The sequence below is a fragment of the Dipteris shenzhenensis genome, chromosome 32 (genome assembly GCF_047967505.1).
Source record: "Dipteris shenzhenensis isolate YYH24624 ecotype China chromosome 32, Dip_SZ_1.0, whole genome shotgun sequence".
In the NCBI taxonomy this organism is placed as follows: domain Eukaryota; kingdom Viridiplantae; phylum Streptophyta; class Polypodiopsida; order Gleicheniales; family Dipteridaceae; genus Dipteris; species Dipteris shenzhenensis.
The window spans coordinates 21,971,119-21,982,969 of NC_141627.1; the positions used below are offsets into that span (position 1 = coordinate 21,971,119).

The 11,851-nt window shown below is 40.5% G+C and overlaps 1 protein-coding gene across 16 annotated transcripts; it reads left to right on the plus strand.

The window, feature by feature from the left end:
• Nucleotides 1-1,040: 1,040 nt before the first annotated feature.
• LOC147880461 (pleiotropic drug resistance protein 1-like) lies at nt 1,041-7,718 on the plus strand. 16 transcript variants are annotated; one of them, XM_087370811.1, is made up of 21 exons: nt 1,041-1,125; nt 1,242-1,401; nt 1,519-1,595; nt 1,678-1,731; nt 1,863-1,953; nt 2,139-2,440; nt 2,590-2,871; nt 3,012-3,328; nt 3,438-3,598; nt 3,701-3,804; nt 3,945-4,107; nt 4,291-4,431; nt 4,535-4,704; nt 4,809-5,141; nt 5,251-5,541; nt 5,743-5,826; nt 5,923-6,056; nt 6,178-6,405; nt 6,517-6,688; nt 6,840-7,094; nt 7,201-7,718. In XM_087370811.1, the coding sequence occupies exons 1-21, from the start codon at nt 1,042-1,044 to the stop codon at nt 7,471-7,473; spliced, it is 3,876 nt and encodes a 1,291-aa protein (XP_087226937.1). In that variant the 5' UTR covers nt 1,041; the 3' UTR covers nt 7,474-7,718. The 16 variants fall into 16 exon arrangements, with proteins under 16 accessions (XP_087226937.1, XP_087226940.1, XP_087226939.1 ...); XM_087370814.1 differs by having other exon boundaries at nt 4,291-4,408; nt 4,530-4,704; XM_087370813.1 differs by having other exon boundaries at nt 4,291-4,384; nt 4,470-4,704.
• The last annotated feature ends 4,133 nt before the right edge of the window (nt 7,719-11,851 follow it).

Below are 11,851 nucleotides of genomic sequence, written 5' to 3' on the forward strand. Positions count from 1 at the left end.
TGTCTTCTCTCGTACCTCCTCCCTCCGTCGCGACGAGGACGACCACGAGGCTCTCAAATGGGCTGCCATCCAAAAGCTTCCTACCTTTGACCGCCTGCGAACCGGCATCTTGAAAAATGTCTCAGATAACGGGGATGTGATTCATGAGGAGGTGGACGTAACCAGGCTTGGGCATGTCGGGAGACTTCAGCTACTCGATAAGTTGTTGCGCGTCGCCGACGAAGACAATGAGCGTCTTCTTACCAAGCTCAAGGATAGAATCGACCTGTACGCTGCCTTTTTCCATACCTGGACTGTGACAACAATATTCTGTTATGCTCTAGATTTTTCACTTCCGTCGACGCTCTCATGCGTGTTTATTCAAAGTAACACTAGCTCCCATCATTAAAAACCTCATGACTAGATCATCAAGAACAACTTGTACTTACTGCCCGTCACGTACACACGGATCATCAATCATCAGTCCTGCGGAAACTAACCGACCAAAATTCTCCTTTGAGGCAGGGTCAATATTCCTCTTCCCAAGATAGAAGTTCGATACAAGCACCTAACAGTTGAAGCAGATGCGTACGTTGGGAGCAGAGCCCTGCCAACACTCTTCAATTTTACCATGAACATGATAGAGGTATATGCTTGCAGGATCTGCTACCCTTCTTTTTCAATTTTCGATAGACAGACACATGAGGAATAGAGTTACTTGCAGACCGCCCAAAGCAAATTCATGTAGTACCAGCTTAACTTACAGTATTTCAACAGTCATGGGAACTACTTTCCACACTGATAATGCAAAGCTAACTGTCGCCATTCGATCTCATTCCGTTAGGGGCTCCTTGGTCGAATACACCTCTTACCAACAAGGAAACGAAACCTAACCATTCTCAATGACGTTAGTGGAATTTTGAAGCCGTCCAGGTACGTTCAAGACAGTTTCCTTTACTTGGTGGTATAAAATCACATCCAAAAATGAAAGAGAGCGAGCTTCATGTCATTTAACGCAGACAACTTTTGAATAACTTGTTCTACTTTTGGAGCTTCTCCAGAATGACACTGCTCCTAGGGCCTCCAGGTTCTGGGAAAACAACGTTCTTGCTGGCTCTTGCAGGAAAGCTCGACCCCGAACTGCGGGTTAGTACAAAAGGCTGGAATGGAATGGAGTGCTCCATCTTAAATGCAGAAGAAAGCATTTTGTTAGTAATTTAGCTCCAGGTGTTTACATAGTGATGACTGGTATTTCATTACAGGTTTCAGGGCAAGTAACCTACAATGGACATGCATTTTCTGAATTTGTACCTCAAAGAACATCAGCTTACATCAGCCAAGAAGATAGGCAGATTGGTGAAATGACTGTTCGTGAAACACTTGACTTTTCTGGTCGTTGCCAGGGTGTGGGGACAAGATACCGTAAGTATTTCCTTGCTGAGCTGTTGGTGGTTTCTTGTAGCACCTTGTCATCACAGTTTAAGCATGCAAGCGACATAAACTGTAACTCTTTCCTTCAACAATTGTATTTTATGACAGAAATGCTAGTGGAGCTTTCAAGAAGAGAAAAAGAAGCTGGAATAAAACCAGATCCTGATGTTGATATCTTGATGAAGGTACAATCTTTCTGATTTCGATGATTAGGTATAGGCATTTGAATTTTAAGCTCCTGACATGTTCAGATGCTGATTTTTATAGGCAATTGCCATGGAAGGGCAGGAGACCAGTATTGTCACAGACTATGTGATGAAGGTATGGGTTTTAGTCTTCATATGTGTTTGACACAGAAACAATGAGCATTATAACAATAAGGTTTCCGTGCTTATGGTTTTCCTCAAATTTTACATCCGTGCCATCATATGATTACCTATTCCATGTCACAGATTTTGGGTCTTGACATATGTGCGGATACTTTGGTTGGTAATGCTATGCTGCGAGGCATTTCTGGAGGGCAGAAGAAAAGGGTGACAACTGGTAAGTGGATCGAAGAATCTCAGTAAACAATTTAGAGGCTCAGTAGAAATCCATCGTGAAACTAGTGTGATCGTTGTCCTTTTTTGCATTCAAGATATTGGCCATTCTGGATCCTTTAAAGAATGTAGGTCTCCATCAGAGTCCACATCCCACATTAAGGTTACTTTTCTCTATGTTTCATTCAGGCGAGATGCTAGTGGGACCTTCCAGGGCCTTGTTCATGGATGAAATATCTACTGGACTAGATAGTTCAACGACCTATCAGATTGTGAAATGCTTGCGCCAATCTGTGCATCTGCTAGATGGGACGATGATTGTTTCACTTCTGCAGCCTGCTCCAGAAACATTTAACCTGTTTGATGACGTTATTTTACTTTCGGAAGGCCACATTGTTTATCAAGGACCTAGAGAGTTGATTCTTGACTTCTTTGAGGCCATGGGATTCAAGTGTCCTGAGAGAAAAAGCGTGGCAGATTTTTTGCAAGAGGTAATCCAGCCTTTTCTAATGTATTCAGAACTAGGCAAGCCACAGAGCATGTAGACTACCGTATGGGGTGGGACAGTCACAATTTGAAGATGAATTTAATGGTTTGGACTTGCTCATTTAGATGAGATTAATGTTTCACTCATATGTAGGTTACTTCACGGAAGGATCAAGAACAATATTGGGCCAATTGTAACCAGCCATACCGATTCATCTCTGTAAAAGAGTTCAGAGAAGGTTTCTCCTCTTTCCATGTGGGTGAGCGTATTCAAGAAGACCTGGCAGTACCATTTGACAAAACACTGAGTCATCCGGTATCTCTTTCCATGAAGAAATATGGACTTGACAAGTGGAACTTATTAAAGGCTTGCTTTTGGAGGGAGTCGCTGCTCATGAAGCGGAACTCATTCCTCTACATCTTCAAGACTGTTCAGGTTGCTATCTCAAAAAGGCATACCCTTAGTTGTCCAATATGGAAAACTAAGACCTTTTTTAGATAAAGCTTTCTATCATTTGGATACCCATTGAACTAGTTAGAGAGATCATCTGATATACTTGTTCTCTCACCTTTCAGATATCAGTGGTATCTGTGATTACCATGACTGTATTTTTTCGAACAAAATTACATCCGGACAACATCACAGATGGCACTTTATACTTGGGTGCCCTTTTCTTTGGCATGGTCAACGTAATGTTCAATGGATTTGCTGAGCTTTCTATGGCGGTTGATCGACTTCCTGTGTTCTACAAACAAAGGGATCAAATGTTCTACCCTGCGTGGGCTGCTTCCATACCAACTTTTATCACTAGAATACCATTATCCATATTGGAATCAGGAATCTGGATTTGTCTCACATATTTTACCATTGGATTCGCTCCTGAAGCTGGCAGGTCTGCGAGCATTTCCGTACATTCTTTTAATTATAAGGCGTGGACTCTTCTGTGGATTCATGAATCACCTGTGCTCAAAATGGTACTAACGTGTTTTTCTACATTGCAGATTTTTTGGGCAGTTTTTGCTCTTATTTTTGGTCTCTCAAATGGCCTATGCGCTCTTTCGCTTCCTTGGTGCGGCTGGAAGAAGCATGGTTGTAGCAAATACGTTTGGTTCATTTGCACTCATGATTATCTTTGTCTTAGGAGGATTTGTTATATCTAGAGGTATGCAAGTCTGTGAGCCTAATAATTATTCTATTTTCAAACCAGATTGAATTATTGTCACTTAAAAGAAAACTAATAGTTTAGAACTTTGATGTGTTACAGACAATATACATAAATGGTGGATTTGGGGATATTGGATCTCACCCATGATGTATGGACAGAACGCATTGGCTGTGAATGAATTTTTGGCACATCGTTGGAACTTGGTATGTGAGAATTGCCTTTTTAATAGTATAGCTAGCTTGATGAAGCTTAGCTACTTAGTCATGTGTTTATTCTTTTTGCATTAGGATATGGAAAAGTAGTGATGGTCTTCCAAACTGATGACTAGCTTGTCTTCATTCAGCCCTTTAATGATACTATAGCTGCACAAACTATCGGCAAAGCTGTACTGAAGGAACGAGGAATGTTTACTGAGGGTTATTGGTATTGGATCGGTATTGGAGCACTGGTTGGATTTACTGTTCTCTTCAATGTGTTGTACACTATCGCATTGGCATATTTGAATCATGAGACTCTACTTCTATTCAGTCATCATATCCTGTAGGCACAATACACAAAGGGACAAAACATTTTAATGTAAATGCTAAAGTGTGTTTCTCAATCTCAAAGCTGAAACAACTTTAATTAATTAGTTCAACAATTGTGTCCAACAGAGCCTAAGTTTCTATGACATGTCTCCAATGCTACAGCTATTGGCCAGCCACAAGCTATTTTTTCAGAGGAGGCTCGTGAAGAGACACATTTAAATCACACTGGTGATTCATTGTGTCCATCACAATCAAGGTTAAAAAGGCAATCTTTCTCAAGCCCTGCAAAAGTGCTTCCGAAAGGTCTAGACCACCTTGTCCTTATCCTTTTGTGAGCCTAGATCTTACTCTGCATTTACATATAAGTCGGTGAGGTTGCTTATCTTAGGTTGTCTGCATTTGACAGGCATTGAAATACAGGAAAAAAGTTCAAGTCATTTTGCTAGTTCAGGTTCTGAACATGTCGAGGCTATCAATGAAGTAGTTGTGGAAGCTACAAATAGGGGCATGGTTTTACCTTTTCAGCCATTGGCCATTGCTTTTGATGAGATTAACTACTATGTTGATATGCCTTCTGTAAGTTTTTCTTCATCATTTTTGTTAGTGAATCATTTTCACATGTGCCTTGAGTAGTAAAATTATAAAGCAGTTTTTTGTCTCATTTTTGTGCTATGCTACAGGAAATGAGTCAACAAGGAGTACCCGAACCATGTCTACAGCTACTACGGAGCGTGAGTGGCTCCTTTAGACCAGGCATTTTGACAGCCTTGGTTGGTGTTAGTGGTGCTGGCAAAACAACTTTAATGGATGTGTTGGCAGGACGAAAAACAGGGGGGTACATTAAGGGTAACATAACCATATCAGGATATCCCAAGAAACAGGAAACTTTTGCTCGTATTGTAGGGTACTGTGAACAAAATGATATTCATTCACCACACGTCACTGTTAAGGAATCTCTTATATATTCTGCATGGCTCAGGCTCACCAAAGAAGTGGATGCACACACACGAAGGGTAAGAACCACAATCGAAAGCTTGAGAAAAATGTAGAGCCAAATACTAATGTATAATTGGTATCATAAGGATAAAAGGTTCTTATTTAGAATTTTACTGTATTCTGCAGATGTTTGTTGATGAAGTTATGGAGCTCGTTGAGCTCAATCCAATTCAAAATGCTATTGTTGGCCTTCCTGGAATTAATGGTCTCTCAACCGAACAGCGCAAAAGGTTAACTATTGCTGTGGAGCTGGTTGCAAATCCTTCCATCATTTTCATGGATGAGCCAACTTCTGGATTGGATGCACGAGCTGCTGCGATTGTCATGCGAGCAGTTCGTAACACCGTGGACACAGGGCGTACTGTGGTCTGCACAATTCACCAGCCTAGCATTGATATATTTGAAGCATTTGATGAGGTATAAGAACCTGATTGCATAATTGATTCTTCACAGTGCATAGCTTGATGGTGGTTGTCCACCTATAAGAGCATATAGACAACACAATCCTTTGTCTCTGCATACATGGTCATTGGAGTGTAGATGATGAATTTTTGGAATAGAGATTGATCAAATGAAGTGTACAAGGCAGAGTTAGAGTGACTCCGATCTTCCTTTCAGTTGCTCTTAATGAAGCGTGGAGGGCAAGTCATTTACAATGGGCCTCTCGGTCACCACTCTCAAAAACTTGTCAGATACTTTGAGGTAAGAAATACTCAAATCTTGAAAAGTACTGACTTTCTGTCAGCATCCGTTCAGTGTTGTGCAACATCCAATGCTGACCACAGTTTCACTACACAGGCAATACCTTATGTTCCCAAAATTAAGGAAGGTTACAATCCAGCAACATGGATGTTGGACATCAGTTCACCAGGAGCTGAGGCTCGCCTTGGTGTTGACTTTGCTCAGATATACAAAGACTCACCTCTCTTTCAGTAAGTGTCTTTCCTTTGGATTTGTGCGTGAGCATGCCATTGTAAAGACATTATATTAAGTCTACAAATAGGAAGCAACACCTTTGAATCTAAGATTGAGCTCACAACTACTCTGTTACAGACGAAATAGAGAGCTTATCAAGGAATTAAGTGCACCAGCCCCGGGATCAAAGGACCTGTACTTTCCAACCAAGTACTCTCAGAGCTTTGCTGTGCAGTGCCTATCCTGTCTTTGGAAGCAACACTGGTCATATTGGCGCAATCCAGAATACAATGCTGTGCGGCTTTTCTTCACAACCGTGATTGCAATTTTGTTTGGAACGGTATTCTGGGACATTGGTTCCAAAACGTAAGTACACTTGCCTTATTTTCAAGTACAGTTGAGCTATCGCAAGAATCACGATGTGCTGTGCCTGTTTGAGAAAGTTTCTTAGTATCCTGCCATGCTTTGTGTACTCAGAACTGGACAACAAGATATAGCCAACATCATGGGTGCAATGTATGCGGCTACACTGTTTCTTGGAATAACCAATGCAAACACAATTCAACCAGTTGTAGATGTTGAAAGAACCGTCTTCTATCGTGAAAAGGCAGCTGGAATGTATTCTCCACTCGCTTACGCTTTTGGACAGGTGCGCTACTTCTACCATTGTAATGTTGTCAAACAGCCATAGTCTCATCGGTTTGTGGGTATGGCCACATTAATCACACTCTCTCTACTGCTGGAGTATCAATCTTCATATCCATTAATTTGGAAATGCCTTTCTAAATTTTTTTATGCAGGTGGTTGTCGAGATCCCCTATAACTTAGTGCAGACTTTTGTATACGGATTGATAGTTTACTCCATGATGAACTTCCAATGGACGGTAGTCAAGCTTTTTTGGTTCCTCTTCTTTATGTTTTGTACATTCGCGTACTTTACCTTCTATGGCATGATGATTGTCGCAATCACACCAAGCCATGCATTTGCTGCTATCATTTCATCAGCCTTCTACAGCCTCTGGAACCTCTTCTCAGGTTTCATGATCCCGCGCCCTGTAAGTTCCATCTGTCAGCTACACACTCTCTAATGCCTTCAGTCCTAATATTTTGTCAGGAGTTGTCCAGGTAGTTTGTTTCTAACAATACTTGTTGACGTTTCAGAGAATTCCTATTTGGTGGAGATGGTACTACTGGGGTAATCCAGTTTCATGGACATTATATGGTTTAATCACTTCTCAATTAGGGGATCTTGACAACATAACAATTGATGTTGCTGGAAGCGGGAGGGAGACAGTGCCACAGTATCTCCAGGAATACTTTGGGTTCCGCCATGACTTTTTGGGAGTAGTAGCCGGTGTCCATGTGGGCATGATAATACTGTTTGCATTTGTATTCGCATTCTCCATAAAGTTCCTTAACTTCCAAAAGCGGTGAGCTGCAAAATGCTTTCCATGGAGTATTCAACCTCCATAAAAGCCGAGCATTTGATGAAGGCATCTTGTTCTACTTACGTTCAATGTAAAATACGAAATCCTTGGGCAATCTACATCTGTTCAGTGTGAATGCATGATGTTCAGTAGAAATTGAAAGGAGGTCCAAACGTACGAAATCTTGGAGTTTGGATGCATTCAAAATTTTTGAAGTCAATCCACAATAGATGGTGCAAGGTTGGTGCAAAATTTTCAATGCACCGCATATGTAAAACATCGCTTGGCCTTGAGAGCATGTCAAGTCAATTTGTGCAGCAGCTCATTATAGTTGCTTGTATAATGTCCTTTGGCAGAAATTTGACCAATGAGAATATGATTGTTTCAAAACTATACATGGAATGAAGGAGATAATACTAAATGGAACGTGTGTGAAAATACATGCATGGAATTTGATAGTTTGATCTTGGAGTGTGAAACTAGATTGGGTAGCCAGCCTTTAGACTAGAGTAGAAGACGAGAATTCAAAGCACAACCACTTAAAAAAACAATGGACAATAGCATCTATCTATTCTATCTATTAACTAGAGAAATGGAGGAAAATAAAAAGAACTTAGGCCCTTCCATTTCAATCGATTAATGTGGATTGTTAAATGCAAATTAGTTGCATAGGCATGTCCATTCGCAACATTCATCGCGTGCTTCTTCTCTGTCATCCTCACAGAAGGTATTGCAGCTAGGTTTTCTGCAATCCCACAGCTCTTCCTCTTTCCCACCTCTTCTTCCGCATCATTTAACATTTCCGTTTCCTCTGTTCTCTTACCCTTTTTTCATGCGTTCCCTCTTATGAAGGTAATTTCTTCCTCCCACACTTCCATATGTGCTCCTTGATGGTGCTCCCTAGATTCAAAAACATGTGTAATCCTCCCTCGTATGCTGCTTTTCTTCCTTTTTTGAGATCTTTCATGGTTTTCTTGCCGTCTTTCTTCTTGTAAGTGGTACAACCAAAGCCGAACCCGTTCGGCATGCCTGGAGATGATTTTCTTTCGTATGTCCGTTAAGGGAGCCAAATTTTGGCACAGACAGTTTGAAGTCAAGTCAAACTCTATCACAACACCCACTACCCCTGTTATGCCTACCTTCTCGGCGCACCCACGATGCCTGCTTCATATTATAACCTTCTCTTGATTTTCTCAAGAAGACTTTCCATAACATCCTTGGATCGCTTCTCCAAAGGAAAGGACAACAATTTTATCAATTCATACTACATGCAAGTTTCCTTTTTCTCTTTAGCGTCGGTTGGGGCCAAATCTCGCCATTTACATCGAGTCCCAACCATAGATGCCCGCTCTCTCCAGCATTATTTGCTGAGCAAGCATGGTTTTCAATTCTTGGACTTGAAGGTCAAAATTAATGTTCTTTGCCCCTCTCTTCTGTGCAGGGCTCCTTTGAAAAGATGAGTGAGAGCTCACCGAAACGAGGGAGTCAAGCTCACGATGCTGTCCGAGGAGAGGGGAGTAGCAGCAGCACGAAAGGGGAAGAGAATAGATATTTGGGCATCATTGGCGAGAATTTCAATGCTCGAGTTTGCAAATTTATGCTAAGAAAGAGGCTTCCAAGGATGATATATTCTGATGATGTGAGTATAGGGATATATAACCAGCCCAATCCGAGTTTGGGATTTACAATCTTAGTGGACCTTGAAACCTTCGATGACTAAGAGATTCAAGCCGCCCATCATATCCCTCGTGAATTCATTCTTGGAGACACCCATTCTTGATTATTGGCCCTCCAAGGGTCCTCAGGGATGACTTGGTTAGTGAGTTGCTAATCAGGGCCATGGTTTTAAAGTTCGTTCATTTGGTCAATTTGACCTTGCAAATTATGGTTAGTATGAGGCTTAAATGTGGGTTAGTAGAAGTTTAAGGTTTTTGTTTGCTAAATGTTTTTTGTCTTTTATCCTAAAGCTTTTGTCTTTTGTTAGGTATTTCTCTCTAAAGAGGCTCTCTTTGTCTCTTGTATGACACCACATTTATATTACTCTTGCCATAATAGGCATGTCTCCACTTTTATTTAATGGCCCATCAACCACACACACACACATATTGTACCTTTTCACCTCTTTTCTCTCCTCTCTTTCACTCATCTACCTGTTCAGATATTCCTTCACCTTCACTTGATTTTTCTCTTTCCCTTTCCTCTCAATTTACACCTATCGTTTTCTTTCAAAAGTTATTTGAAATATTTATCGAGCTCCTTACACTTGGACTTATAATGACACTCCAAAAGGCAAGGCCATAGTGGGATCCCCACCTTGTTTTTTAAAAGGTGTACAAAAGCGTTTAGGATTTTCAGAGCAGGACAAAAGTGTAGACATTTTGTAATGAAGAAGACCAAGCTACTTTGCCTTGCAACATAGACCAACCTTTACAAGAAGTACATAAGTAATTGAACACCAAATGAAAGAACGGCACGCTAGAATTAAATATCCTGAGCTAAGCAGGAAAAGAAAATCTCACCCCTTCCATAAAGCATCTCTAACATGCATGGCATGAAATTGATTGAGATTGACAACAGTGATGATGAAGAGTCGTGAATTCATTGTTGGAGACCCATGCTTGATTAAAGCGTTTAGGATATTCAGAGCAAGACTAAAGTGTAGACATTTTGTGATGAAGAAGACCAAGCTACTTTGCCTTCAAGAAGGAAGTGCAACATAGGCCAACCTTTACAAGAAGTACATAGGTAATTAAACACGAGATGAAAGAACGGCACGCTAAAATCAAATATCCCCAGCTAAGTAAAAAACAAAATCTCGCTCCATCCATAAAGCATCTCTAACATGGGTGGCATGAAATTGATTGAGATTCACAATAGTGATGATGAAGAGAGTGGGAAGGGTTCTTGCCTACCAGTCGAGGGACAACCTTAGAGGTATATGCAAGTACAATCTCTAGAGTGTCCACATTGCTCTTTCAAGCGAACATCGATCTTGAGATATCGTGCCAAGAAGCAATGCAGATTTTCTTGGAGTGGATAGAATCCAAGTGGCACAAACATTAGTCTTGCACAAGGGAATCGAGATTATAGCCTGTGGCTTGCCACAAGTTGCACACTAGTATCGAAGGATCACCCCAAAGAATTCATTGGTCAATCGAAGCCTGGTATGTGCCTCCCCTATGGATAGAAGAGGGCTTTTCCCTTTGCTACACGTGCTGCAAAACCCTTGGGCGTTTGTCCATAATTGGTCAACTTTTGTATTGTCTCTTTTTGCTAAGGGCTAATCACCTCGTGATCAATAATATATATCCAATTTTACTTTTTGGTTTTAAACATATCACCAAGAAAATAAGAGATTATGCCACCCTGGGTGGTCAGTCATAAACATGTAAACATTACACATTAGTGCATTGAGGGGTGTTTTTTTAAGAGGGTAACTTACATGCCATTTATATGAAAAGGGGATTTATAAAATAGCAACTCAATGTTATTTAAATATGTAAATTTATGGAGGGATGTCTAAAATGTAAGATTGAAAATGTATATGTGCAAGAGGCGGTTTATCAACTACATGAGAAAATGTGAAAATGCAACAATATGGGTATTTTTAATGAATATATGTAGGGCAAGGAAAGCAATTAAAAAGCATAATAATATATAATATAATTATTGTAACCTCATAGTGTGGGCACAAAGGCGGCACACTTCATTCCCCAAAGAAATATAATATGAGGAAATGGGCCCTTCATTGGGCATCAAGTTTTAGAACATTGAGCATATTAGCATCAAATAATCTCGCAAATGGATAAGATATAGACATATTACCTGAGTGTCAACAGTAAGTCAACATTAACTTTTGGTTTGGTGGTAGGCTTGAGCTGAGGCGTCTTCACCAATCATCTAGAAGACAAATGTGGCTCAATGACAGATCCAAATGCTTGCTAGCTCCTAGTCCCATTCATGTAACCGGTTAAACCATGAATGGATTCAACGAAGTTGTTTTGCATATTGTACATACAGTGCACAATACCCTTGTAAGGTCTCAACTATATAGTTGCATACACAAAGATGTTTCCTTACAGTGGTGGAATGAGAGGCATAAGAGAAGTGTCAAGTCTCAAGCACCCCACTATAAGGATAGAATGCATTGAATTTGGATTTGATAACCTGACAAGCAAGTAGGCCTATTTTGATGGTAGAAAAGAACGGCATTATGTAGTCATATGTATAACAATGTGCATAATGGAACACATGCACGCAAGCACCATTGTGGAAGCTCTAATTGTGCTTGGAATTTTTCTCCTGTGATACATCGCTCTCTTTCTCATAGGCCTTACTTTTATCATTTGTATTTTGGACAACATTCAATATGTTATGTTCCAATA